Source organism: Stegostoma tigrinum, chromosome 3 (assembly GCF_030684315.1).
Source record: "Stegostoma tigrinum isolate sSteTig4 chromosome 3, sSteTig4.hap1, whole genome shotgun sequence".
Lineage (NCBI taxonomy): Eukaryota > Metazoa > Chordata > Chondrichthyes > Orectolobiformes > Stegostomatidae > Stegostoma > Stegostoma tigrinum.
Genome location: NC_081356.1, coordinates 133,691,792 through 133,716,563, shown reverse-complemented (window position 1 = coordinate 133,716,563; position 24,772 = coordinate 133,691,792). Strand labels below are relative to the sequence as shown.

At 45.4% G+C, this 24,772-nt stretch overlaps 1 protein-coding gene and 1 non-coding gene across 2 annotated transcripts; both read right to left on the bottom strand.

The window, feature by feature from the left end:
* Positions 1-17,790: 17,790 nt before the first annotated feature.
* LOC125451192 (C-C motif chemokine 19-like) lies at positions 17,791-24,139 on the bottom strand. The gene is made up of 4 exons (XM_048528032.2): positions 23,962-24,139; positions 21,708-21,834; positions 20,813-20,908; positions 17,791-20,189 (listed from the first exon to the last, which is right to left on the bottom strand). The coding sequence occupies exons 1-4, from the start codon at positions 24,020-24,022 to the stop codon at positions 20,183-20,185; spliced, it is 291 nt and encodes a 96-aa protein (XP_048383989.1). The 5' UTR covers positions 24,023-24,139; the 3' UTR covers positions 17,791-20,182.
* Positions 18,084-18,156, bottom strand: trnak-uuu (transfer RNA lysine (anticodon UUU)). Its single transcript has one exon. It is a non-coding gene; the product is annotated as a tRNA-Lys (tRNA).
* Positions 24,140-24,772: the final 633 nt, after the last annotated feature.

Here is a 24,772-nt window from a genome sequence, read left to right as displayed (position 1 = left end):
TTCATCCAGCTCTACACCTTGTTATCTCAGACTCCAGCATCGGCGGTTCCTACTACCTCTGAAAATATCTCTTTGATATTTTTCTTTAACTTCCATTAGCCTTGACTATTTTTGCAAATAGTTGCTGTTTCAACTTCTAAGTGCTGGTTCCCTTGCTTGTCTGCAGTTTGTAAAATATTTTGATTGAAAAATAATTGTTTCTTGGCAACCTAGATAAGCACTCATCAGAAGCCAAAGGTGCAATTCACGGCGCCTCAGGAATTAGATTACTTTTACTCTCAGTAAACAATTTGTATCTTTATTCAGGTCTGATCCTACTCATGTTGAACATTGTAGGATCTGGTTTAGTTCACAGTGGACTGTGATTCCACAGTCAGGGATTGTGTACTAAAGAAAGAACTTGCGCTGATATAAAGCCTTCATGACATAATGACGGCACAATGGGGAGAGCTCATTGAATATATTGGAGATTGTTTCTTGGCATGGTATCTTGGGGAACCAACCAGTAAGCAGTCTATTCTGGATTTGGCCTTGTGTTATGAGGTGGGATGAACTAAATTCACAGTAAAGGATCCTTGAGGAATGAATATCCATAGCATCCGAGAATTTCAAACTCAGTTGGAAGGTGAGAATCTGGAGCCCCACACTAGTGTTCTGCAGTTTAACAAAGGTAATAGCATAGGAATGAGGACAATATCTGCCCGAGTGGACTTGGCAGGAAGATTAAAAGTGAGAGATAGCAAGAACTGCAGATGCTGGAGTCAGAGACAACACAGTGTGCAGGTGAGGAACACAGCAGGCCAGGCAGCATCAAAGAAGCAGGAAAGTTGACATTTCAGATCAGGGCCCTTCCTGAAACATCAACTTTCCTGTGCCTCTGATGCTGCCTGGCCTGCTGTGTCCCTCCAGCTCCAGACTGTAAACTAGGGCAGTGATGAGCAGTGGGATAGCTATCTAACAAGATATTCAATTGCTCCAAGTTAAAACATATTCCAGAAAGGACGAAAGATTGAAACCATCTATGGCTAAAAAAGAAGTTAAAGAAAATATAAAAGTAAAAACTAGAGCATGCCATATTGTAAAGGTGAGTGGTAGGCTGGAAGATTGGGAAACTTGTAAAGATCAACAAGCGGTTATTAAAAAATTCATAACAAAGGTATAATATGAAGGAAAATTAGTGTAGAATATGAAAACAGTTAGCAAAAACTTCAAAAACTATATACAGTTGTTTCTGTTGTAAAGTGATAGTTGCGTTCCCGTGCATCATTGCGTTATAGAAAATTGCACTGCGGAAATAACGGGGCCGATGGGAAAAGTGGGGTTAGGGACAGACCACCAAAAGAAAAATCACACAAAGGATACCGGAATTTGACTAAGTGTTTAATTCATTCTAATAATGAAATATCAGTAAATTTAACCCTTTACCTTGAAAAAATGTCCTGATGACTTGATGGGGGAGGAAGTTGTACTGTATTTCTCACAGAAAGCACTTCGTGACAAACCCTGTGAAATGGTCATGTCATGTTGGTGCGGAGACATTTTTGGAGCTAACATTGTGCATGTTCACATGATGTCGACGCATACTCCTCCATGCACCGTTGGAATTGTGTTATAGCCAACACAATTTCACGTGTTAGAAATAACGTTTCCTCAACCCATTACAGCCAACTTGCATTGATGGAACATGCATTATAGCAGAGCCAACTGTAAAGGGAAAGAGAGGAGCTAAACTAAATGATGGTCTCTTGGAGGATGAGTCTGGGAGTTAATAATGGGGAGCGCAGAATTGGCGGAGTCACTAAATCAATATTTTGCACCGGTTTCACAGTGGAGGACACTAGTAGAGACATATAAAATAATCAGAGTGTTAGATAGGGTGGATAGGGAGAGCCTTTTTCCTAGGATGGTGACGGCGAGCATGAGGGGGCATAGCTTTAAATTGAGGGGTAAAAGATATAGGACAGATGTCAGAGGTAGTTTCTTTACTCAGAGAGTAGTAAGGGATTGGAACACTTTGCCTGCAACAGCAGTAGATTTGCCAACTTTAAGAACATTTGAGTCATCATTAGACAAGCATATGGACGTACATGGAATAGTGTAGGTTAGATGGGCTTCAGATTGGTATGACAGGTTGGCACAACATCGAGAGCCGAAGGGCCTGTACTGTGCTGTAATGTTCTATGTTCTAGTACTAGCATTAGTACTAGGCAATGCAGAAATTATAAAAATGGAGGGATTTAGAGCAATCATTAGCACTAGGGAAAGCTCACTGAGCAAACTATTGGAATGGATGGGAGACAAGGCTCCAGGCCCTTTTAATTCCTAGTGTCTTAAGGGAAGTTGCAGCAGAGATAGTGGAACCAATGTCATAATATTCCAAAATTCCCTGAATGACGGAAAGGTACCAGTGGTTTGGAAACAATGTTAACGTGACACCTTTATTCAAAAAGGGAGTACAGTAGGAAAATGTAGAGCAGTTGGTTTAACATCAGTAATTTGTATTTTATTAAACTCAATTATTAAGGAAGTGATAACAGGATGCTTGGAAAGTCAAAACACAATCTAGCAGAGATAATGGGAACTGCAGAAACTGGAGGATCTGAGATAACAAAGTGTGGGGCTGGATGAACACAGCAGGCCAAGCAGCATCTCAGGAGCACAAAAGCTGACGTTTCGTGCCTAGACCCTTCATCAGAAAAGGGGGATGGGGAGAGGGAACTGGAATAAATAGGGAGAGAGGGGGAGGCGGATCAAAAATGGATAGAGGAGAAGATAGATGGAGAGGAGAGTATGGGTGGGGAGGGAGGGAGGGGATAGGTCAGTCTGAGGAGGACAGACAGGTCAAGGGGGCGGGATAAGTTAGTAGGTAGGAAATGGAGGTGTGGCTTGAAGTCGAAGGAGGGGATAGGTGAGAGGAAGAACAAGTTAGGGAGGTAGGGATGAGCTGGGCTGGTTTTGGGATGCAGTGGGGGGAGGGGAGATTTTGAAACTTGTGAAATCCACATTGATACCATTGGGCTGCAGGGTTCCCAAGCCGCATACGAGTTGCCGTTCCTGCAACCTTTGGGCGGCATCATTGTGGCACTGCAGGAGGCCCAGGATGGACATGTATTTCACAAGCTTCAAAATCTCCCCTCCCCCCACTGCATCCCAAAACCAGCCCAGCTCGCCCTCGCCTCCCTAACCTGTTCTTCCTCTCACCTATCCCCTCTTCCCACCTCAAGCCTCACCTCCATTTCCTACCTACTAACCTCATCCCGCCCCCTTGACCTGTCCGTCCTCCCCGGACTAACCTATTTCCTCCCTACCTCCCCACCTATACTCTCCTCTCCATCTATCTTCTCCTCTATCCACCTTCGATCTGCCTCCCCCTCTCTCCCTATTTATTTCAGAACCCTCTCCCCTTTCCCTTTTTCTGATGAAGGGTCAAGGCCCGAAATGTCAGCCTTTGTGCTCCTAAGATGCTGCTTGGCCTGCTGTGTTCGTCCAGCTCTACATTTTGTTATCACACAATCTAGCAGAGTCAGCATAGGTTTGTGAAGGGTGAATCATGATTGACTAGAGTTCTTTGAAGATGTAACAAGCAATCTCGATAACAGGGATTTGTAGATGTAGTATATCTGGGCATCCAGAAGGCATTTGATTAGGTGATGGAAAACAGGCTAATATACAATATTGGATGGAGTTAGAGGTAATTAATTAGCTTGGATAGAGGACTGGCAAACCAATTGAAAGCAGAGTGAGAATAAATGGTCTTTTTCTGGTTGCCAAGAAGTAACTAATGGAACACCACTGAGTTTGGCCCTCATTTCCAAGCTATTTATAATCTTTATTAATAACTTGGATGCAGGGATAGAAAGTAATGGAGCCAAATTTTCAGATGACACTAAAATAAATGGGCAAGTAAGTTGCACATAAGAGATTTACAAATCGATACGGATAAGCTAAGTGAATGGGCCAGAATTTGGCAGATTAAGTTTAGTGTGGATAAGTATGTCAGGTTTCCATTTTGGTCAGACAAATAGAAAAGCAAATTATTATCAAATGAAGAGAAAGTTCCGAGTGTGCAGAGGGAGCTGGTTATCTTCATGCATGAATTACAGAAATTAATATGCAGGTAATAAGGAAGACAAAGGGAATTGTGCAATTTATTGATAAGTAAATAGAATATAATGGAAGGGAAGTGTTTCTGCAACTGTACAGAACATCAGTGAGACTGAACCTGGAGTATTGGATACAATTTTGGTCCATCGGGATAACCTATTTCAAATTACTTCTCTGAAAATGGTGGTGAATCTATGGACTGATGAAGGGTCTAGGCCCGAAACGTCAGCTGTTGTGCTCCTGAGATGCTGCTTGGCCTGCTGTGTTCATCCAGCCTCACATTTTATTATCTGTGAATCTATGGAATTCACTAACCCAGGCTATGGTGGATGCTGGGATACTGAATACATTTAAGGAGGAGATAGATAGATTTTTAATGAGTAATGGGTTAAAGGGTTATGGGAAGTGGGCAGGAAAGTGGGGGTGACGCCAAGGTGAGATCAGCCATGATTGAAATGAATGGCAGTACAGGTTCAAGTGCTGAATAGTGCTCCTGCACCTAGTTCTGACTTTTTTTTAACACTTTAATAGCCAATGAAGTGTTGTCATTCTTTGTAGAGGAACACAAGGTATGGAGGGATTGTCCTTTGAGGAGAGACTAAATAGACTTTTTAAAAATTCACTCATGAGATTTGGGCATTATGGGTTTGGCCAGAATTTATTACCTATCCCTAGTTGCCCCTTGAGAAGGGGGTAGTGAGCTGCCATCATGAACTGTTGCAGTCTGTGCGCAGTAGGTAGACCCACAATGCCCTTAGGGAGGGAATCCAGGATTTTGACACTGAATGAACTGCAAGGTAATTTTAAGTCAAGATGATGAGTGGCTTGGAGGGAAATTGGGAGGGGTGGGTGTGGGGATGGTGTTCCTATGTATCTGTTGACCTTGTCCTTCTAGATGGAAGTGGTTGTGGATTTGGGCCTATATTCTCTGCAAATTAGAAGAATGGGATGTGATCTCATTGAAATACACAAAACCCTTCTCAGAATTGATGGGGTAGATAGAAGGAGGATATTTCCATTGACTGGGTGGTCTAAAATCAAAAGACTATCTCAGAATGAGGGATAGACCATTCAAATCTGAGATGAGGGTGAATTTTGTCACTCAGAGAGTGTGAATCCTTTGAACACTCTTCCCCAGAGGACTGCCAAGGATCAGTCATTGATTGTGTTCGAGACAGAGGACGATATATTTCTAGATATTAAAGACATCAAAAGTTGGTGTAGGAAAATAATGCTGAAATAGAAGATCAGCCACGATCTATCAAATAGCAGAAGGGGTAAGGGGACTGAATGGCCTCCTTCTGCTCCTATTTTTTATATAAAAGCTTTTTTGCACACAGCATTGTCTTGGAAGCCATAAGTCCAATTGTGTCCAATTTTGGGCCCCACACCTCAGGAAGGACATACTAGCCCTGGAGTGTGTCCAGCAGAGATTCACATGGATGATCCTTGGAATGATAGGTTTAACGTATGATGAACGGCTAAGGATCCTGGGATTGTACTCATTAGAGTTGGGAAGGTTGAGGGGAGATCTAATAGTATTTTTAAGTCAAGATGGTGAGTGGCTTGGAGGGAAATTGGGAGGAGTGGGTGTGGGGGTGGTGTTCCTACGTATCTGTTGACCTTGTCCTTCTAGATGGAAGTGGTTGTGGATAATATATGGCTTAGAAGGGGTGGATGCTGGGAGGTTGCTTCCATCAGGCGGGGAGACTAGGACCCATGGGCACAGCCTTAGAATTTGAGGGGGTTAATTTAAAACGGAAATGAGGAGACATGTCTTCAGCCAGAGAGTGGTGGGCCTGTGGAATTCTTTGCCACGGAGTGCAGTGGAGGCTGGGACATTAAATGTCTTCAAGGCGGAGACTGATAAATTCTTGACCTCACAAGGAATTAAGGGCTACAGGGAGAGTGCAGGGAAGTGGAGTTGAAATGCCCATCAGCCATGAGTTAAATGGCGGAGTGGACTTGATGGGCTGAATGGCCTTACTTCCACTCCTATGTCTTATGGTCATATGGTCTTAAGTCAAAACAAAAATAGATAATTTGTTCTTGTTTGAAGGAGTAATATTATCCAGAACATGAAGAGAACCACCTTGATTTTCATCGAGTAGAGTCAAAGATTTTTGACATCCTTTCATGAGGTCATGGGTTAATATTGCATCTGAAAAATAGAATCTCCAACAAGGCAACACTCCCTCAGTACTGCGCTGAGCTGTCATAAAAACATTGGAACAGAAGGAGGCCATTCAGCCCCTTGAACCTGCTGTGCCACTTATAGGGCCATAAGAAGTAAGAACAGGCAGCCAAGAATCAACCTTGTTGCTATGGGACTGGGATCATATGTAGAATAGACTGAATAAACTTTGCAGATTTCTGTCCCTAAGGTCCAACAGTGAAACAGATGGCTTTTTTTTTTACAAGAATCACATTGCAAATGTCCCTGAGACTAGTTTCAGCTCCAGATTCATTACTGCTGGACAAGGCATATCCCAGAATGAAATTTGGCTTAACGGCTCATGTGTTGCATTGTTTATTGTACATTGGCCAAAAAGGAGCTAGTAAATTGCCCCACGACCTGAACTAAAAGTAATTCCTCAATTATTGCCGCTTAAGAATAGATCATTAGATTATTGCTGTTTGTGGGACCTCTCTGTGTATAAAACAGTCGCTGTATTTACTACATTACAGCAGTGACTGTTCTTCAGGAGCCCTTTATTGGGTATAACGCAACTCCACTGCTGTTTGAGAGAAACAGAATAAATGTCAAAGCCTGTGAACGATGAACGGGAGATGAAGAGGGTTGTAATGTGAAAGAAGCTATGGTGAGAGACATGGAAATGATTTTTTACTATCTCATTAGAGGGTCATAAATTAACTGGATATTGCCCTTCGTTCTCAACATTATTGCATTAGATAATCGACTTCAGTTTAAGTACACATCTCAACTCAAGGTAATAAAAACACAAGAGAGTGTGTAGGATAATAAAATGTGAGGCTGGATGAACACAGCAGGCCAAGCAGCATCTCAGGAGCACAAAAGCTGACGTTTCGGGCCTAGACCCTTCATCAGAGAGGGGGTTGGGGGGAGGGAACTGGAATAAATAGGGAGAGAGGGGGAGGCAGACCGAAGATGGAGAGTAAAGAAGATAGGTGGAGAGGGTGTAGGTGGGGAGGTAGGGAGGGGATAGGTCAGTCCAGGGAAGACGGACAGGTCAAGGAGGTGGGATGAGGTTAGTAGGTAGCTGGGGGTGCGGCTTGGGGTGGGAGGAAGGGATGGGTGAGAGGAAGAACCGGTTAGGGAGGCAGAGACAGGTTGGACTGGTTTTGGGATGCAGTGGGTGGGGGGGAAGAGCTGGGCTGGTTGTGTGGTGCAGTGGGGGGAGGGGATGAACTGGGCTGGTTGAGAGATGCAGTGGGGGAAGGGGAGATTTTGAAACTGGTGAAGTCCACATTGATACCATATGGCTGCAGGGTTCCCAGGCGGAATATGAGTTGCTGTTCCTGCAACCTTCGGGTGGCATCATTGTGGCAGTGCAGGAGGCCCATGATGGACATGTCATCAAGAGAATGGGAGGGGGAGTGGAAATGGTTTGCGACTGGGAGGTGCAGTTGTTTGTTGCGAACTGAGCGGAGGTGTTCTGCAAAGCGGTCCCCAAGCCTCCGCTTGGTTTCCCCAATGTAGAGAAAGCCGCACCGGGTACAGTGGATGCAGTATACCACATTGGCAGATGTGCAGGTGTGTAGGATTTCATTTGTCCTCAGGCTGCCTGTTCTCTGTGTATGTTTCATTCCTGTCAGTTTGACGAGTTGCTGATGTCTGAATAGAATTCTTCAGAACTGATAATAACTGCAAAAGATTGGTACTTAACTTGATGGCAGGGGTTGGGGGCAAAAGGAGTCAGTAGTTAAGTGGAGACGGAGCATTGACAGATATACAAATTTAGGCAGAGGAACAGTAATTTTTAACAGAAAGTCAGAGGAGAAAAGAAGCTCAATTAAAACATAGAACTGTGGATCCTCGAAATCTGAAACAAAAATAGAAATTGCTGGAGAAACTCAGCAGGCCTGGCAGCATTAATGAAGTTAGAAACAGAAGTAATGTTTCGACTGCAGTATGACTCTTCTGAAGAAGCCAAGGCTGTTTTCATGTGGCAATCCTCCATTGCACTGTCCAATTCTGGTCCCTTTAGCACCTTCAAGTTATTTCATTTTGTCATTGGGTCTCATCACCTAAACTGTAGTCAAGGGTGGTGGGAGGAAGAGGGGAAAGTGAAGTTGAGGATTATCTCATCAATTAGGATTTTGTTCAATTGTTGAGCAGTTTTGATGATCTGAAAGGCCTACTTTTGCCCATTAGTCGAATGGCAACCTTGAAGAATTTCCTCACTAAACCACTCTAGCTCTCTCCTTCAATACATCCTTTATAACATGCTTTGTATCTGTCATTAACACCTACTCTAAACCAATGCTTTGTTCCTTCACACCAATGGAATCCTTGCGTTCCACAAAACCTGAGATCTCTAATAAAAACTAAAACAACTGCAGATGTTGGAAATCAGAAACCAAAACAGAAATTGCCAGAAAAACTCAGCACGTCTGGTAGCATCTACAGAGACAAATTTGAGCTAACAGTTCTGAAGAAGGGTCACTGGACCTGAAACATTATCTCCAATTTCTCGCAACAGACGCTGCTGGATCTGCTGAGCTTTTCCAGCAATTTCTATTTTCATTTATTAGATCTTTAATCTTTGCTGCCTGTTCATTGAATTTTCCTGTTGTTCTTTTTGTCCCCAACAGCAGCCACCATTATTCCTCAATAGAATAAAACTCACCACATCTTGATAAAAACTGAAATTGCTCCGGATGCTGTAAATCCAAGAACAAAAGCAGAAGTTACTGGAAAAGCTCAGCAGATCAGGCAGCATCTGCGAAGAAATAATCAGAGTTAACATTTCGGGTCAGGTACTGTGAGCAACTTCTGTTTCTGTCACTGCACCTTGAGTTCCCTTCGGTTCCAAAGGAGAATCACAGTGGGCTCATTCTCTCTCCACTGATGCTGATCAGGCCGAACAAGATTGCTGTTTTTATGTCCTTCTGAATCCTGACATAAACAAATGGCAGATAACAAGGTGTAGAGCTGGATGAACACGGCAGGCAAACAGCATCAGAGGAGCAGGAAAGCTGACATTTCATAGAACATAGAACAGTACAGCACAGAACAGGCCCTTCAGCCCACAATGTTGTGCCGACCATTGATCCTCATGTATGCACCCTCAAATTTCTGTGACCATATGCATGTCCAGCAGTCTCTTAAATGACCCCAATGACCTTGCTTCCACAACTGCTGCTGGCAACGCATTCCATGCTCTCACAACTCTGTGTAAAGAACCCGCCTCTGACATCCCCTCTATACTTTCCTCCAACCAGCTTAAAACTATGACCCCTCGTGTTAGCCATTTCTGCCCTGGGAAATAATCTCTGGCTATCAACTCTATCTATGCCTCTCATTATCTTGTATACATCAATTAGGTCCCCTCTCCTCCTCCTTTTCTCCAATGAAAAGAGTCTGAGCTCAGTCAACCTCTCTTCATAAGATAAGCCCTCCAGTCCAGGCAGCATCCTGGTAAACCTCCTCTGAACCCTCTCCAAAGCATCCACATCTTTCCTATAATAGGGCGACCAGAACTGGACACAGTATTCCAAGAGCTGTCTAACCAAAGTTTTATAGAGCTGCAACAAGATCTCACGACTCTTAAACTCAATCCCCCTGTTAATGAAAGCCAAAACACCATATACTTTCCTAACAACCCTGTCCACTTGGGTGGCCATTTTAAGGGATCTATGTATCTGCACACCAAGATCCCTCTGTTCCTCCACACTGCCAAGAACCCTATCCTTAATCCTGTACTCACCTTTCAAATTTGACCTTCCAAAATGCATCACGTTGCATTTATCCAGGTTGAACTCCATCTGGCACCTCTCAGCCCATCTCTGCATCCTGTCAATGTACCGCTGCAGCTTACAACAGCCCTCTATACTGTCAACGACACCTCCAACCTTCGTGTCGTCTGCAAACTTGCTGACCCAACCTTCAATCCCCTCATCCAAGTCATTAATAAAAATTACAAACTGTAGAGGCCCAAGGACAGAGCCCTGTGGAACCCCACTCACCACTGACTTCCAGGCAGAATATTTTCCTTCTACTACCACTTGCTGCCTTCTGTTGGCTAGCCAATTCTGTATCCAGACAGCTAAGTTCCCCTGTATCCCATTCCTCCTGACCTTCTGAATGAGCCTACCATGGGGAACCTTATCAAATGCCTTACTGAAGTCCATATACACCACATCCACATCTCGACCCTCATCAACTTTTCTAGTCACATCCTCAAAGAAGTTGATAAGGTTTGTGAGGCATGACCTGCCCCTCACAAAGCTGTGTTGACTGCATTTAATCAAGCCATGCTTTTCCAGATGGTCATAAATCCTATCCCTCAGAATCCTTTCTAACACCTTGCAGACGACAGACGTGAGACTTACTGGTCTGTAACTGCCGGAGATTTCTCTATTTCCTTTCTTGAAGAGAGGAATTACATTTGCCTCTCTCCAGTCCTCAGGTACGACTCCAGTGGAGAGCGAGGATGCAAAGATCTTCTCAAGTGGCGAAGCAATTGCATTTCTCACTTCCCAAAGCGGCCGAGGACAAATCTGGTCCGGGCCTGGCGACTTGTCAATCTTAATGTTTGACAAAATTTTCAGCACATCAGCTTCCTCTATCTTTATCCATTCCAGCATGCACACCTGCTCTTCAAAGTTTTCATTCACTACAAAGTTCGTTTCTTTCGTAAAGACAGAAGCAAAAATCTCATTTAGGGCTTCCCCTACCTCCTCAGACTCCACACACAAGTTCGCTATGCTATCCCTGATCGGCCCTACTCTTTCTTTGACCATTCTCTTATTCCTCACAAAAGTGTAAAATGCCTTTGTGTTCTCCCTAATCCGTTCTGTCAAGCCTTTCTCGTGCCCCCTACTGGCTCTCTCAGACCATTTTTGAGATCTTTCCTCGCCTGCCTGTAAAGCTCTAGAGCTGAGCTTGACCCTAGCTTCCTCCACCTTATGTAAGCTACCTTCTTCCTTTTGACGAGCAGCTCCACCACTCTCGTCATCCAAGGTTCCTTTATCTTACCCCTTCTTGCCTGTCTCAGAGGGACATATTTATTCATCACTTGCAACAACTGTTCCTTAAACAGTCTCCACATGTCTATAGTGCCTTTAGCATGGAACAATTGCTCCCAGTCCATGCTTCCTAACTCATGTCTAATCGCATCATAGTTTCCTCTTCCCCAATTAAATATCCTCCCATTCTGCCTAATCCTCTCCTTCTCCATAGCGATGTAGAATGTGAGGCAGTTATGGTCACTATCACCAAAATGCTCTCCCACCACAAGATCTGATACCTGCCCCGGCTCGTTTCCGAGCATCAAGTCTAGAATGGCCTCTCCCCTCGTCAGCCTGTCAACGTACTGCGTTAGGAAACCCTCCTGAACACACCTTACAAAAACAGCTCCATTCAAATCTTCTGCTCGAAGGAGGTTCCAATCAATATTAGGAAAGTTAAAGTCACCCATTACAACAACCCTACTGCGTGCACACTTTTCCAAAATCTGTCGACCTATGCTTTCTTCAATCTCCCTGCTGCTATTGGGGGGCCTGTAGTAAACCCCTAACGAGGTGACTACTCCCTTGCTGTTCCTAATTTCCACCCATACTGACTCAGTAGGCAGATCTTCCTCGACAAAGGAAGCTTCTGTAGCTGTGATACCCTCTCTGATTAGTAGTGCTACACCCCCTCCTCTTTTTCCCCCCTCCCTATTCTTTTTAAATGTTCTAAACCCTGGAACATCCAGCAACCATTCCTGCCCCTGAGAAACCCATGTCTCTGTTATGGCCACAACATCATAGCACCAGGTACTGATCCATGCTCTAAGTTCATCACTTTTATTCCTGATACTCCTTGCGTTAAGGCAAACACACTTTAACCGATCCCTTGGTTCCTTTCCAGGAAAATCCTTCCCACTAGCTGGTCTACCTCTTGCTACTGCCTCACCTGCATCAACTCTCACCTCCGGTATACAGCTCAGGGTCCCACCCCCCTGCCATACTAGTTTAAACCCTCTCGAACTACTCGAGCAAACCTTCTACCCAGGACATTGGTCCCCTTCCAGTTCAGATGCAACCCGTCCTTCTTGTACAGGTCCCACCTTCCCCAGAAGGCATTTTGGACCTAGACCCTTCAGAAAATTTCTGCTGCTTGGCCTGCTGTGTTCATCCAGCTCTACACCTTGTTATCTCAGATTCCTACTATCTCATAAACAAATGGGTCACATTTTATCCAATAACAATGCTTTGAAGCTATTTGGGACATTTCTAATTTGGCAAAAGTGCAATATAAACTCAAACTGTTTTTGTTGGAACTTCTCTGCAAAACTATACAGCCACGTTTTGCAATGTTTTAGAACGTAGAACATAGAACATAGAACAATACAGCGCAGAACAAGCCCTTCGGCCCTCGATGTTACGCCGGCCTGTGAACTAATCTAATCTAAGTTTTGGCTGGTATGCGTTAGAAAGGCTGTGGAATAGCAGATTCTTTATTGCACAAAGGATCTAATTGTTTATAGTGGAGGGCATGGCTCGTCCTATAATGCAGCAAACTTGGCAAATTTCCCTTTTACCCTGTATCCTTCCCATCCCTGTACACCTGCATTCCGCATGGAGATGGCCTCAAGGCCCTCCGCTTCTTCCTGTCCCGCAGGCCCGACCTGTCCCCCTCCACCGACACTCTCATCCGCCTAGCTGAACTCGTCCTCACCCTCAACAACTTCTCTTTTGACTCCTCCCACTTCCTACAGACAAAGGGGGTGGCCATGGGCACCCGCATGGGCCCCAGCTATGCCTGCCTCTTTGTAGGTTACGTGGAACAGTCCCTCTTCCGCACCTACACAGGCCCCAAACCCCAACTCTTCCTCCGGTACATTGATGACTGTATCGGCGCCGCCTCTTGCTCCCCAGAGGAGCTCGAACAGTTCATCTACTTCACCAACACCTTCCACCCCAACCTTCAGTTCACCTGGGCCATCTCCAGCACATCCCTCACCTTCCTGGACCTCTCAGTCTCCATCTCAGGCAACCAGCTTGTAACTGATGTCCATTTCAAGCCCACCGACTCCCACAGCTACCTAGAATACACCTCCTCCCACCCACCCTCCTGCAAAAATTCCATCCCCTATTCCCAATTCCTCCGCCTCCGCCGCATCTGCTCCCACGATAAGACATTCCACTCCCGCACATCCCAGATGTCCAAGTTCTTTAAGGACCGCAACTTTCCCCCCACAGTGATCGAGAACGCCCTTGACCGCGTCTCCCGCATTTCCCGCGACACATCCCTCACACCCCGCCCCCGCCACAACCGCCCCAAGAGGATCCCCCTCGTTCTCACACACCACCCTACCAACCTCCGGATACAACGCATTATCCTCCGACACTTCCGCCATTTACAATCCGACCCCACCACCCAAGACATTTTTCCATCCCCTCCCCTGTCTGCTTTCCGGAGAGACCACTCTCTCCGTGACTCCCTTGTCCGCTCCACACTGCCCTCCAACCCCACCACACCCGGCACCTTCCCCTGCAACCGCAGGAAATGCTACACTTGTCCCCACACCTCCTCCCTCACCCCCATCCCAGGCCCCAAGATGACATTCCACATCAAGCAGAGGTTCACCTGCACATCTGCCAATGTGGTATACTGCATCCACTGTACCCGGTGTGGCTTCCTCTACATTGGGGAAACCAAGCGGAGGCTTGGGGACGGCTTTGCAGAACACCTCCGCTCAGTTCGCAAAAAACAACTGCACCTCCCAGTCGCAAACCATTTCCACTCCCCCTCCCATTCTCTAGATGACATGTCCATCATTGGCCTCCTGCAGTGCCACAATGATGCCACCCGAAGGTTGCAGGAACAGCAACTCATATTCCGCCTGGGAACCCTGCAGCCATATGGTATCAATGTGGACTTCACCAGTTTCAAAATCTCCCCTTCCCCTACTGCATCCCTCAACCAGCCCAGTTCGACACCTCCCCCCACTGCACCACACAACCAGCCCAGCTCTTCCCCCCCACCCACTGCATCCCAAAACCAGTCCAACCTGTCTCTGCCTCGCTAACCGGTTCTTCCTCTCACCCATCCCTTCCTCCCACCCCAAGCTGCACCCCCAGCTTCCTACTAACCTCATCCCACCTCCTTGACCTGTCCGTCTTCCCCGGACTGACCTATCCCCTCCCTACCTCCCCACCTACACTCTCTCCACCTATCTCTCCCCTCCTGCTCCTGAGTGTCTGACCCTGACTAGGAAAAGTGATTTGGAATCAACACTGAGCCTTGTACAGTGAACATTACTCTGTATCTAACCCCCTGCTGTGCTATCCTGGGAGTGTTTGATGCGGACAGTGTTGAGAAAGCTCTATTCTATATCTAAACCCGTGTTGTATCTTCCTAGGAGTGTTTGATGGGGACAGTGTAGGAGTAGCTTTACTCTGTACCTAACCCCGTGCAGTCCCTGTCCAGGGAGTGTTTGAATGGGGCGATATAGAGGCAGCTTAATTCTGTAGCCAGCTATCTTTCTCTGTCTCCTTCCCATTTGTTTGTGCTTTTTTTTTCATTATTCATTCATAGGATACAGATGTTGCTGGTTGGTCAGCATTTATTGCCCATTTCTAATTGTCGAGGGGCAGTTATGAGTGAATCACGTTACTGTGTGTTCGGAGTCATGTGTAGACCAGACCAATTAAGGGCAGCATGTTTCCCTCCCTAAAGCCCTAGTGAACAATATTGACTTTGATTACAATTAACTGTGAATGCACGGTCACCATTTACCTAACATTTTACTCCAGTATTTTTTGACTGAATTCAAATGTTACCATCTGCTCTGGTGAGATTTGAATCCATCTCCCGAGAACATTATCCTGGGGTTCTAAATTACTTGTCAAAGAGTTATAGAGGTCTACAGCATGAGAAGAGGCCCTTTGGTCCATTGAACCTGCACTGGTCAACAAGCTAACTACTCTAATCTTTTGTCCAGCTCTTAGCCCACAATCTTGTATGCCTTGACATCACAACTGAGCATCTGAATACTTCTTAAATGCTATGAGATTTTCTGCCCCTACCACCCTTACAGGCCGTGAGTTCAGATTCCAACCACTGTCTGGGTGAAAAAGTTTTTCCTCACATCTCCTCGAAACCCAGTCAATCTCCTCTGCACCCTCTCCAGTGCAAACACACCCCTCCTATAATGTGGATTCCACAACTGCACACGATACTCACGCTGTGGCTTCACCAGTGTTTTATACAGTTCCAGCATCACTTCTCTGACCTTAAACTCTATGTCTCAGATAATAAAGGAAAGTATGCCATATATGCCTTTTTAACCACTTTGTTGATATTCTAAGGGACCAGAGAACATACACACCAAGGCTCCTCCGATTCTCGGTGCTTCCCAGTGTCCTACTGGTGAACATATATTCCGTTGATTTGCTTGTTCTGCCTGAGTGTATCACTTCATTTTATCCAGATTGAATTCCATTTCTCATTGATCAGCTCATTTGACTGGACTGTTTGCATCCTCCTGTGACCTAGAGCTGTCCTCACTATTTTCTCCCCAAATTTTGTAACATGAAATAATCGAGCAAGGCATTCATATAAAAACATAAGACACAGGAGCAGAGCTAGGCCATTCTGCCTATCAAGTCTGCTCCACCGGTCACTTAGATTATGGTTGGTCTGATTCTCCTCAATTCCACTTTCCTGCCTTTTCCCTATGACCCTTAATTTTCTCATTGATTCAAAATCTTTCTATCTCAGCCTCTGGGGTAGAAGAATTCTACAGATTCTCTACCCTCTGAAAGAAGAAATTTCTCCGCATCTCTGCCTTAAATAGGCGAAACCTTATTCTAAGTTTACAACTACTGGTCCTAGAGCCTCCCACAAGGGAAAACTACCTTTTCACATCTACCCTGTCAAGTTCCTTAAAGTCTTAAATGTTACAGTAAGGTTGCTTCTCATTCTTCGAAATTCCAGTGATTATAGACCAAAACTACTCAATCTCATAAAACAGTTCCTTTATATTCGGTATCTGAACTTGCTTTGCACTACCTTCAATTTCAATAGATCTTTTTTCAGATAAATGGCCTAAAATTGTCCACTATATTCCAGTTGTGGTCTGACTGGTGCTTTGTATTGTTTTAGCAAAACTTTGCTACCTTTATATGCCATTTCCTTTGAAATAAAGGCCAACATTCCATTTGCTTTCTCTATTACTCACTGAACTTGGAAGCTAGCTTTTTATGGTCATGGAAAAGGGCCACTGAATCTCTCTGTAGCCTCTTGCAGTCTTTCTCCATTTAAATAATATTCAGCACCTGTATTATTCCTGCCAAAGTGTCTGACTTCACACTTCCCCTGTTATATCCTTTTGGCTAAGTTTTTGCCCACATTCTTGACCTGCCTCCATCTGTCTGCGGATCTCATCCTTACCACTTGCCACACCACCCCCCTGGCATATTTTTGAGTTATCCACAAACTTTGCTATACATTCATTTTCCTCATCGAAGCCATTAATATATACATATATTAAATAAATGTGGCCCCAGCTCTGATTGCTGTGGCACACACCACTAGTTACTGGTTGCTGTCTCGAAAATACTCCCTATTGCAACTAGCTGTTTTCTATGAGTTCGCCAATCCTCTATCCATGTTAATATACTGCCTCCAACACCATGGGCTCTTATTGAGTTGCTTAATGTGTGACATCTTACTAAACATCTTCTGAAAATCCAAACATATTACATTCACTGCCCCCCCCCATCTATCCTTCTTGTTACTTCCTCAAAGAATTCTCGTTAAAGTGTCAGGTGTGATTTCTCCTTCAAGAAACCATGATGGCAGCTGACAGAATTTAAATACAATGAATAGAATATGGGAATTGAAATCTAGTCTCAGAGACAGCGGCTATGAAACTACCACCAATCGTTGCAAAAACCCATCTGTCAATACAGTGTGGAGCAGGAGGAATACGGCAGGTCAGGCAGCATCGGAGGAGCAGGTAGGTCAATGTTTTGGGTCAGGACTGAGTCCCGATGAAAGGTCTCAACCCAAAACATTGACTGTCCTGTTCCTTTGATGCTGCCTGACCTGCCGTGTTCCTCTAACCGCACACTGTATTGACTCTGATACCAGCAACTGCTGTTCTTGCTGTCCCTTAAAAATGTTTCTGGTTCACTTTAGGGAAATAAATGTACCATCCTTGCCCAGTCTAGCCTACAAGTAACTCCAAACCCACAGCAATGTGATTGATGCTGAACGTCCCTCTGAAGTGGCTGAGCAAGCCGGCCAGTTCAAAGGCAATTATTGACGGGCAATAAATGCTGGCCTTGCAGAGATGCCCATGTCCCAATGAAAAACAATACACCTCTATACAACATCTTCCATCTTGTCGCTTCACCATGACTTCCATCTTCTCTGTTTGTTTTAGATTTCCAGCATCTGCTGCATTTTTCTTTTATTTGAGATTATGTTCTTGTCTGTCAATAAGACAGCAAAAGGTTGCAAGAAAATAGATTTAATTTGTGACCATTCGATATTGAGGAATCAGGATATTTATTCAATAAGCACAATGTTTACAGATAATTAGCTGCGAGGCTGTGCATCACTTCATAATACTGTACCTTAATAAATGAAAATGATTAGGATACGAAAACACCACTGAGATATTTATCTGGCATGATATCAACTCGACCTGAATTTCCATTACCATTGTGCTCCCAGAAAATTGATATTGCTAATAAGAGTTACCTATCCTTAACTGACCTGAGAAATGGCACTTGCTTTAGAGAGCTACTCTCATCAAAGGTGCTGGCAAACCAAATACCTGGACAGGGACTTGAACCCTGGACCCTCAGTTTAAAAGTCTGACGCTCAACCAACAGAGCTATCCAGGCTATAGGTTCTGCTGTATATCTTGACATGCTTTTGTCTCGAGTACTGACTCCATTTTATGCGCTTCCAAATTGAATCCTGATTAGAACATAGAACATAGAACAGTACAGCACAGTACAGGCCCTTCGGCCCACGATGTTGTGCCGTGGAATAATCCGAATCCAAAATTAAAATAACCTTACCTACATTTCCCTCAATTCACTGCTGTCCATGTGCATGTCCAGCAGTCGCTTAAATGTCACTAATAATTCCGCTTCCACGACTACCACTGGTAAACTATTCCATGAGCTCACAACTCTCTGGGTGAAGAACCTCCCTCTGACGTCTCCTCTATACCTTCCTCCTAACACCTTAAAACTATGACCCCTCGTGGCAGTCAATCCTGCCCTGGGGAAAAGTCCCTGGCTATCGACTCTTCAAAGCCTCCCCATCTTTCCTATAATAGGGCGACCAGAACTGGACACAATATTCCAAGTGTGGTCTCACCAGGGTTTTGTAGAGCTGCAGCATAACCCCGCGGTTCTTAAACTCAATCCCCCTGTTAATGAAAGCCAAAGCACCATATGCTTTCTTAACAACCTTATCCACTTGGGTGGAAACTTTGAGGGAGCTATGCACTTGAACACCAAGATCCCGCTGTTCCTCCACACTGCCCAGAATCCTGCCTTTAATTCTATATTCAGCATTTAAGTTCGACCTTCCAAAATGCATCACTTCACATTTATCCAGGTTGAACTCCATCTGCCGTTTCTCAGCCCAGCTCTGCATACTGTCAATGTCTTGCTGAAGCCTGCAATAGCCTTCGATACTATCAACGGCACCTCCAACCTTTGTCATCAGCAAACATACTAACCTAGCCCTCAACCTCCTCATCCAAGTCATTTATAAAAACTAGAAAGAGCAGAGGTCCAAGAACAGAGCCCTGAGGGACACCGCTCAGCATTGACCTCCAGGCAGAATACTTACCATCTACAACCACTCTCTGCTCCTGCCAGCCAACCAATTCTGAATCCAGACAGCCAAATCACCCTGTATCCCATACCTCCTGACTTTATGAATGAGCCTGCCGTGGGGAACCTTATCAAATGCCTTGCTGAAGTCCATGTACACCACATCCACTGCTCGACCCTCGTCAATCTGTCTCGTGACTTCATCAAAGAACTCAATAAGATTTGTAAGGCATGACCTGGCCCTCACAAAGCCATGCTGACTCCCTTTAATCATGCTATGCTTTTCCTGATTGCTGAAGAGTCTTTCAGCAAGATTAATTCACACCCTCCTTTTATTGCATGTCCTCAGTGAAAAAAATGCCCTCCTCTTTGAAGCACATTGTGCTCCAAGGATCACCTCAGTGTCACTCCACGAACACCAATCCCATTGGGAACCAGATACTCCACCATCTGCTGATAGAAGCAAAGTTGTCTTGGATTCTCCAGCATCTGCAGTTCCCATTACCTCTGCTGATAGAAGCAGCTCACTTCACCATCAGTCAGTGTGACACTGGGGATGAGTTCAGCTCAGCTCACCACTACTGGCTCAAGGGGCAGTTAGTGATGAGGCAATAAATGCTGGCTCAGTCAATGCAACTGATGTCTTCCGTGCAAAGAAAATAAGAAATGGTTATTTGCACTCAGAAGTTACGAGTGAGGGGGGAAATTTCAAAAACAGGACCACAAGGGTTAGAATAAAAGTACCATTCTGTTTACACTGTCCCTTAATTGTGCTGATTTCAGTGTGACTATGTCAGATTTTTGTGGCCTCTAATGGGTTAAAAGCAGTGTTGCAAAATGTGATAAAGATGAAGTGATGCACATCTCTGACAACTGAATATAAAACTGCAAGTGGCTCAGGGGTACATTTACCACTTGAAGAAAGTTTCACATTAGTCTGGGATTGCCTGATAGAGTTTGTCATTAAGTAAAGCAGGAGAAAGCCGAAAGATGCTGCAGACTACGAAGAGTCCCAGTCGGGAGTCACGGTACTTCCACAGTATTTCACTTCAACCTTGATTGTCTGTTGTTGAGGTCATTATGCTCTACAGAGAAACAAAGAGAAGGAAAAGCCTTAAGAACAGGAATGTCTTATATTAACTCCACTGAAACATAGAATTATAAGTTGCAAAAGAGTTAATGTTATCAGATGTTAATATATGGCAAATCTCATCAGTGGTTGTGTTATGGAATCATAACTCAAATTGCACAATGACATGGTAGGAAACAGCAATGGTTAAAAATGGCAAATTTCCCTTTCTGCTAAGCCAATCAAACACTCCGTGGGCAGGGATAGCATGGTGTTAGGTACAGAGTAAAGCTCCTGTACACTCTCCCCCATCAAACATTCTCAGGACAGGGACAGCACAAGGTTAGATTCAGAGTAAAACTCCCTCTACACTGTTCCCATCAAGCACTCCCAGGGCAGGGGCAGCACTGGATAGGTAGAGTAGTAAAGCTCTCTCGCCTCTGTTCCCCTCAAACATTCCTAGGATAGGAACAGCACAGGGTTAGATGCAATTAAATGTCAAGGGGTGTAATCACGTTTTGTAATCTTTAAGCCGAAGCCTCCAGGCAATAGGCAGCATTATGGAGAACTCTTGTTCGTCATTGAATTGGATGCACATGCATTCAAGAAACAGCCCACCCCAAAAAAGTTTCTGCTTACAGCAACTGTTTTTGCCTTTCGCATCTCTTGAGTAATCTTTTCACCCATTGCGGGCCCAGTGGAGCACACAGTTTCCTGTTCTTCACCGTGGTGATTCTGCAAAACAAGGTCCAGGTGAGATTAGCAACTATCGATTGGGATATTCAAGCAGCCCCTGAGGCTGAACCAATTGCTCACAGGTCACTGTGTACGCACTAATCTATAATCTGTTTCCAGGTCACATTCAGCTGCTCATTATGACATCAAAGCTATGATTTGGGAGGGTGGACAGTGTCTTGAGGATGTGGGCAGGCTGGGTTGGTCAGAGCAGGAAGGTGTGGGGGAGGTGATGGGAGAATGGGCGGTGCCAAAATCCAATGGGGAGCTGGGACAAGATACACACCAGGCAGGACTTCTTACTCCCTTAAGTTATGTTTTCTTCTGTTGGCAGGGCAATCCCATACTCCCAGATGGTCAATGTGGCAATTGATATGTGGGTCCTGATTCTCTGAGTGTTTCCGCCATCCCAGTGACCGCTCGGTCCATTCAGTTACACTGGGCAGAGGGGTCTCTGAGCGGACGAGACAGGGTGGATGATCTCTGGGTGGAGGCTTTCTGGATGAGGGGTCTGGGCAGAGGGTCTGGATGGAGGGATTTGGGTGGGGTCTGAGTGAGGGTCTCTGGGTAAAGGGGTCTCTGCGCAGGGTGGTCTCTGGGTGGGGTGGTGTCTCTGGGTGGCATGGGGTCTCTGGAGGTATCTGGGCATAGGGATCTGGGTGGGGCTCTCTGGGTGGAGAGGTCTGGGTGGAGGGGTGCCTGGATGGAAGTGTCTCTGGATGGAGGGGTCTGGATGGGGTTCTCTGGGCAGAGGGATGACTGTGTGGAGCAGTGGAGGTGTTGACAGCTCCTTACTTACATCACTGCAGAGATACGGCATCCCATTGAGGCATCTTGCACCTTGCAAGCTGCCACGATTCGCCTGGGAATCATTTTGTGACTGACATCCAGACAGCAGTCAAATGCACCATCGTCCCCCCGGCCCCCTGTCAGAATAGAGACACTTCATTGAAAGCAGCTTTGGTTAGACTGTCACTGAAATCAGACAGGGAGCTCAGGCAAATCAGGATTCCCACGCCAATCCCCACTGCTCTTTACTCCAGTTAATAACATCCAGGCGCACAGTGTGATCCTGGCTGGTCACGGTGGTGAGAGAGGAAGAGGTAATTGACAGTCCTGGTAGCTCAATTTGTCCCTTGGAAACTACCGCCTGGTGATGATTCTGCCCACCCTTGGCCAGGGGGTCGGGGGAGATTGGCCAATATCTCTGGATCTCTTACTCTCTCGCCCTCGGAGTATGTCATCTCCATGACATGATGGCAGAGATGGAGGCTGTTCAGCCCATTCAATCGCTGCCAGATGATATCCATTGTGCACAAAGGTAAGTCAGAGTGTGAACGATCAGTAGCAAGGCTGGCATTGCCCTGAGATACTGTCAGGGGGAGGTTGGTCCAGCTTTTCTTTGAACAGCTGCTGTTGGTTTGATGCAATATGGAGAGGAGCACATTCATTTGGGACTGACTGCTGTCTCTGTGTGACTCCAGTCTCATTGCAAACTGGTTATTTCAGACTTAACTGCCAGCACTGCTTCCTAATGTGAAACTAATAAATCACGAAGACAACTCATGTACAGGGCAGAACTGGATCAATGATAAATGTCAGCTTTGACACTAATGTCCATAAAATGAATGAAAATAAAAGATCATGTTGAGCTATGGGGCAGTTAAAGTGCACTGTTGTTAGACGCAGCAAGTCAAGAGAAAATTTCGCCCGTGTTTATGCAAACACATGAAACAAGTGAATCTGTCCTCCTTTAACCAGCCTGGTCCCCAGTCTAAGCTGATCACACTCGGGTGAGCAGTTGCAATCTTTTTTTCTGGGGGAGGGAAGTTGACAGGTGATGGTGGTTGGTGGGGTTGAGGCTAAGGGCTTGTGGTTAGCCTCAGGACCACAAGCCAGGAGGACTAAACCAAATGTCAGCCTGGAGCGCCACCCTCAAGCTGATCAGAAGCCTGGACTGTACACACAGTGTGGTCAAGGGCAGCTTGGAGCTCAGCTGCGATGCCATCATAGTCAGATAGCCAACATACTCACCAAACATAGAGGTAAAGAGCGAACACCTGGGTTGAATAGTGACTGGACCGTGAGGGTACGGGAATGGGATGAGGGAATGGTGAGATCAGGTAGAGGGGAAGAGTATAGATTTCCAAGTTAGGGGTCAGGCTGCCATTGTGGATTGGTGGGTGGGTTTAGGTAACCACGGGATAATCTTGAATAGTCTTTGTAATTGGCAGCTTATACAAAACATGAGGTCTCCACATGGATTCCTACAAAATCCTCAACTGCCCTCCCAGCTGCTGGGGGTAGATGGTCTGCTCTCCTCTATCTCGGGTTAAAGTAGTGGCCTGGTGTGTATGATTCGAGAGGGAAATCTGCCAGGGAAAACCAATCTGAAAGCGGCTTCTCTGTAGCAGAGGCTGGTCTCACCTGAGGACCTGGAAAGTTGTGGATTCAAATGCCTACAGTACTTAGGGAGTGCAGCACTGCCAGCAATGTTGTCTTCTGGACAATACCTGCAGCTGTCCATCTACTTTATCAGGGAGACAGAGCGGATCTCATGGCCTGCCTTTTGGGAAAAGAGCAGGGGCCATTGCATTCCCCTACATGCCCTAGACAAGACTTAACATTCCATCAACAATTTTCCAGAAGATTATCACTTCACTGGCAATGGGGACTTGCTGTGCGTAAATTGGTTGCTGGATTTCCTACATTACAATGGCATCATCAAAAATGCATCAATGGCTGCAGAGTGCTTTGGGACACCCAAAAGCTATGAAAAGTGCTACACAAATGCAACATTTTGTTTCCTCTTTCTTAAATAGCTTGATTAGAGAGTGTCCATACCATCTCAGATTCCCAGGATAGGGTCGGCGTGTTTTATTCTCATAGCGCATTTGAGTTTAGAGAAATTGCCCAGAGCTGAACTCAAGGAAGGGTTACTCAGGATAAGAAGCATGCAGCGGTATTCTCTTGCCTGTCGATAGTACCTCCCTGCCAGGATTGACCTAGGACACTCAGTATGCCCTGCTCTCCCTGGTGATAAACTGCCTTACCTTCACAGGTGTGCCAAGCGATGGCGCAGAGGAGAAGAACAGCCATAACGCGAATACTCATGATGCCAGTCTCCAGGTAGAGCCGATGACAAGAGGAGAGAGAGAGAGAGAGAGAGAGTAAGAGAGTGAGAGAGAGCCTGCTGGTGACAGGCTGAATTGTGAGGTAACCAGGCTGTCACCAGAGGACAAGTGATCTGGCTGTTAGAAAGCATACAGCTTCTATATATACACAGCTTGCTGAGTTTCATTACGATTGTTAACTATTGACTGACAACTTAAGTTCCTCTTAGTTTTTTTAACAAACAGGTTCAATCATGGTGCAATGGAATTTTATATTTTGATGTGTTCATGTCGATGAAATATCGCCATGTGACATCTTGGGCTCTTCTCTAAGTGCCATTGGAGGGTCTGGAGTCACTTGTAAACCAGACTAGGTAAGGACGGCAGATTTCCTTCTCTGAAGGACATTAATGAGCTATACAGATTTTTACAACAACCAATATAGGTTCCAAGGTCAGCATTTTTCATCTTAAGATTTTAAGTAATTGAATTTAAAATTTCACCACAGTGGGAAATGAGCCTAGGCTTGTAAAACCTTCACCTGGTGGGCCTCTGAGTTGCTAGCCCAGTGACATTAACACAAAAAGCAGTGAGATTCTGATTTTGATTGATCATAGGATGGTGCCAGCATAGAAAGAAGCCACTCGGCCCAGTGTGTGCATGCTGGCTTCCCTCCAAGAGCAGCTCAGTGAGTACCTCTCTCCCAGCCTTTTCCCTGCAGCCCTGCAAAATGGTTATTTTCAGGTAATTA

Bases quoted from the DNA above. Each gene is read 5' to 3' on its own strand.
- LOC125451192 (XM_048528032.2), bottom strand. From the start codon at position 24,022: ATGAGTATTCGCGTTATGGCTGTTCTTCTCCTCTGCGCCATCGCTTGG. The intron at 21,835-23,961 runs GTAAGGCAGTTT...CTATTCTGACAG, and splicing joins CGCTTGGCACACCTGTGAAG to GGGGCCGGGGGGACGATGGT. The intron at 20,909-21,707 runs GTAAGTAAGGAG...CTTGTTTTGCAG, and splicing joins TGCCGTATCTCTGCAGTGAT to AATCACCACGGTGAAGAACA.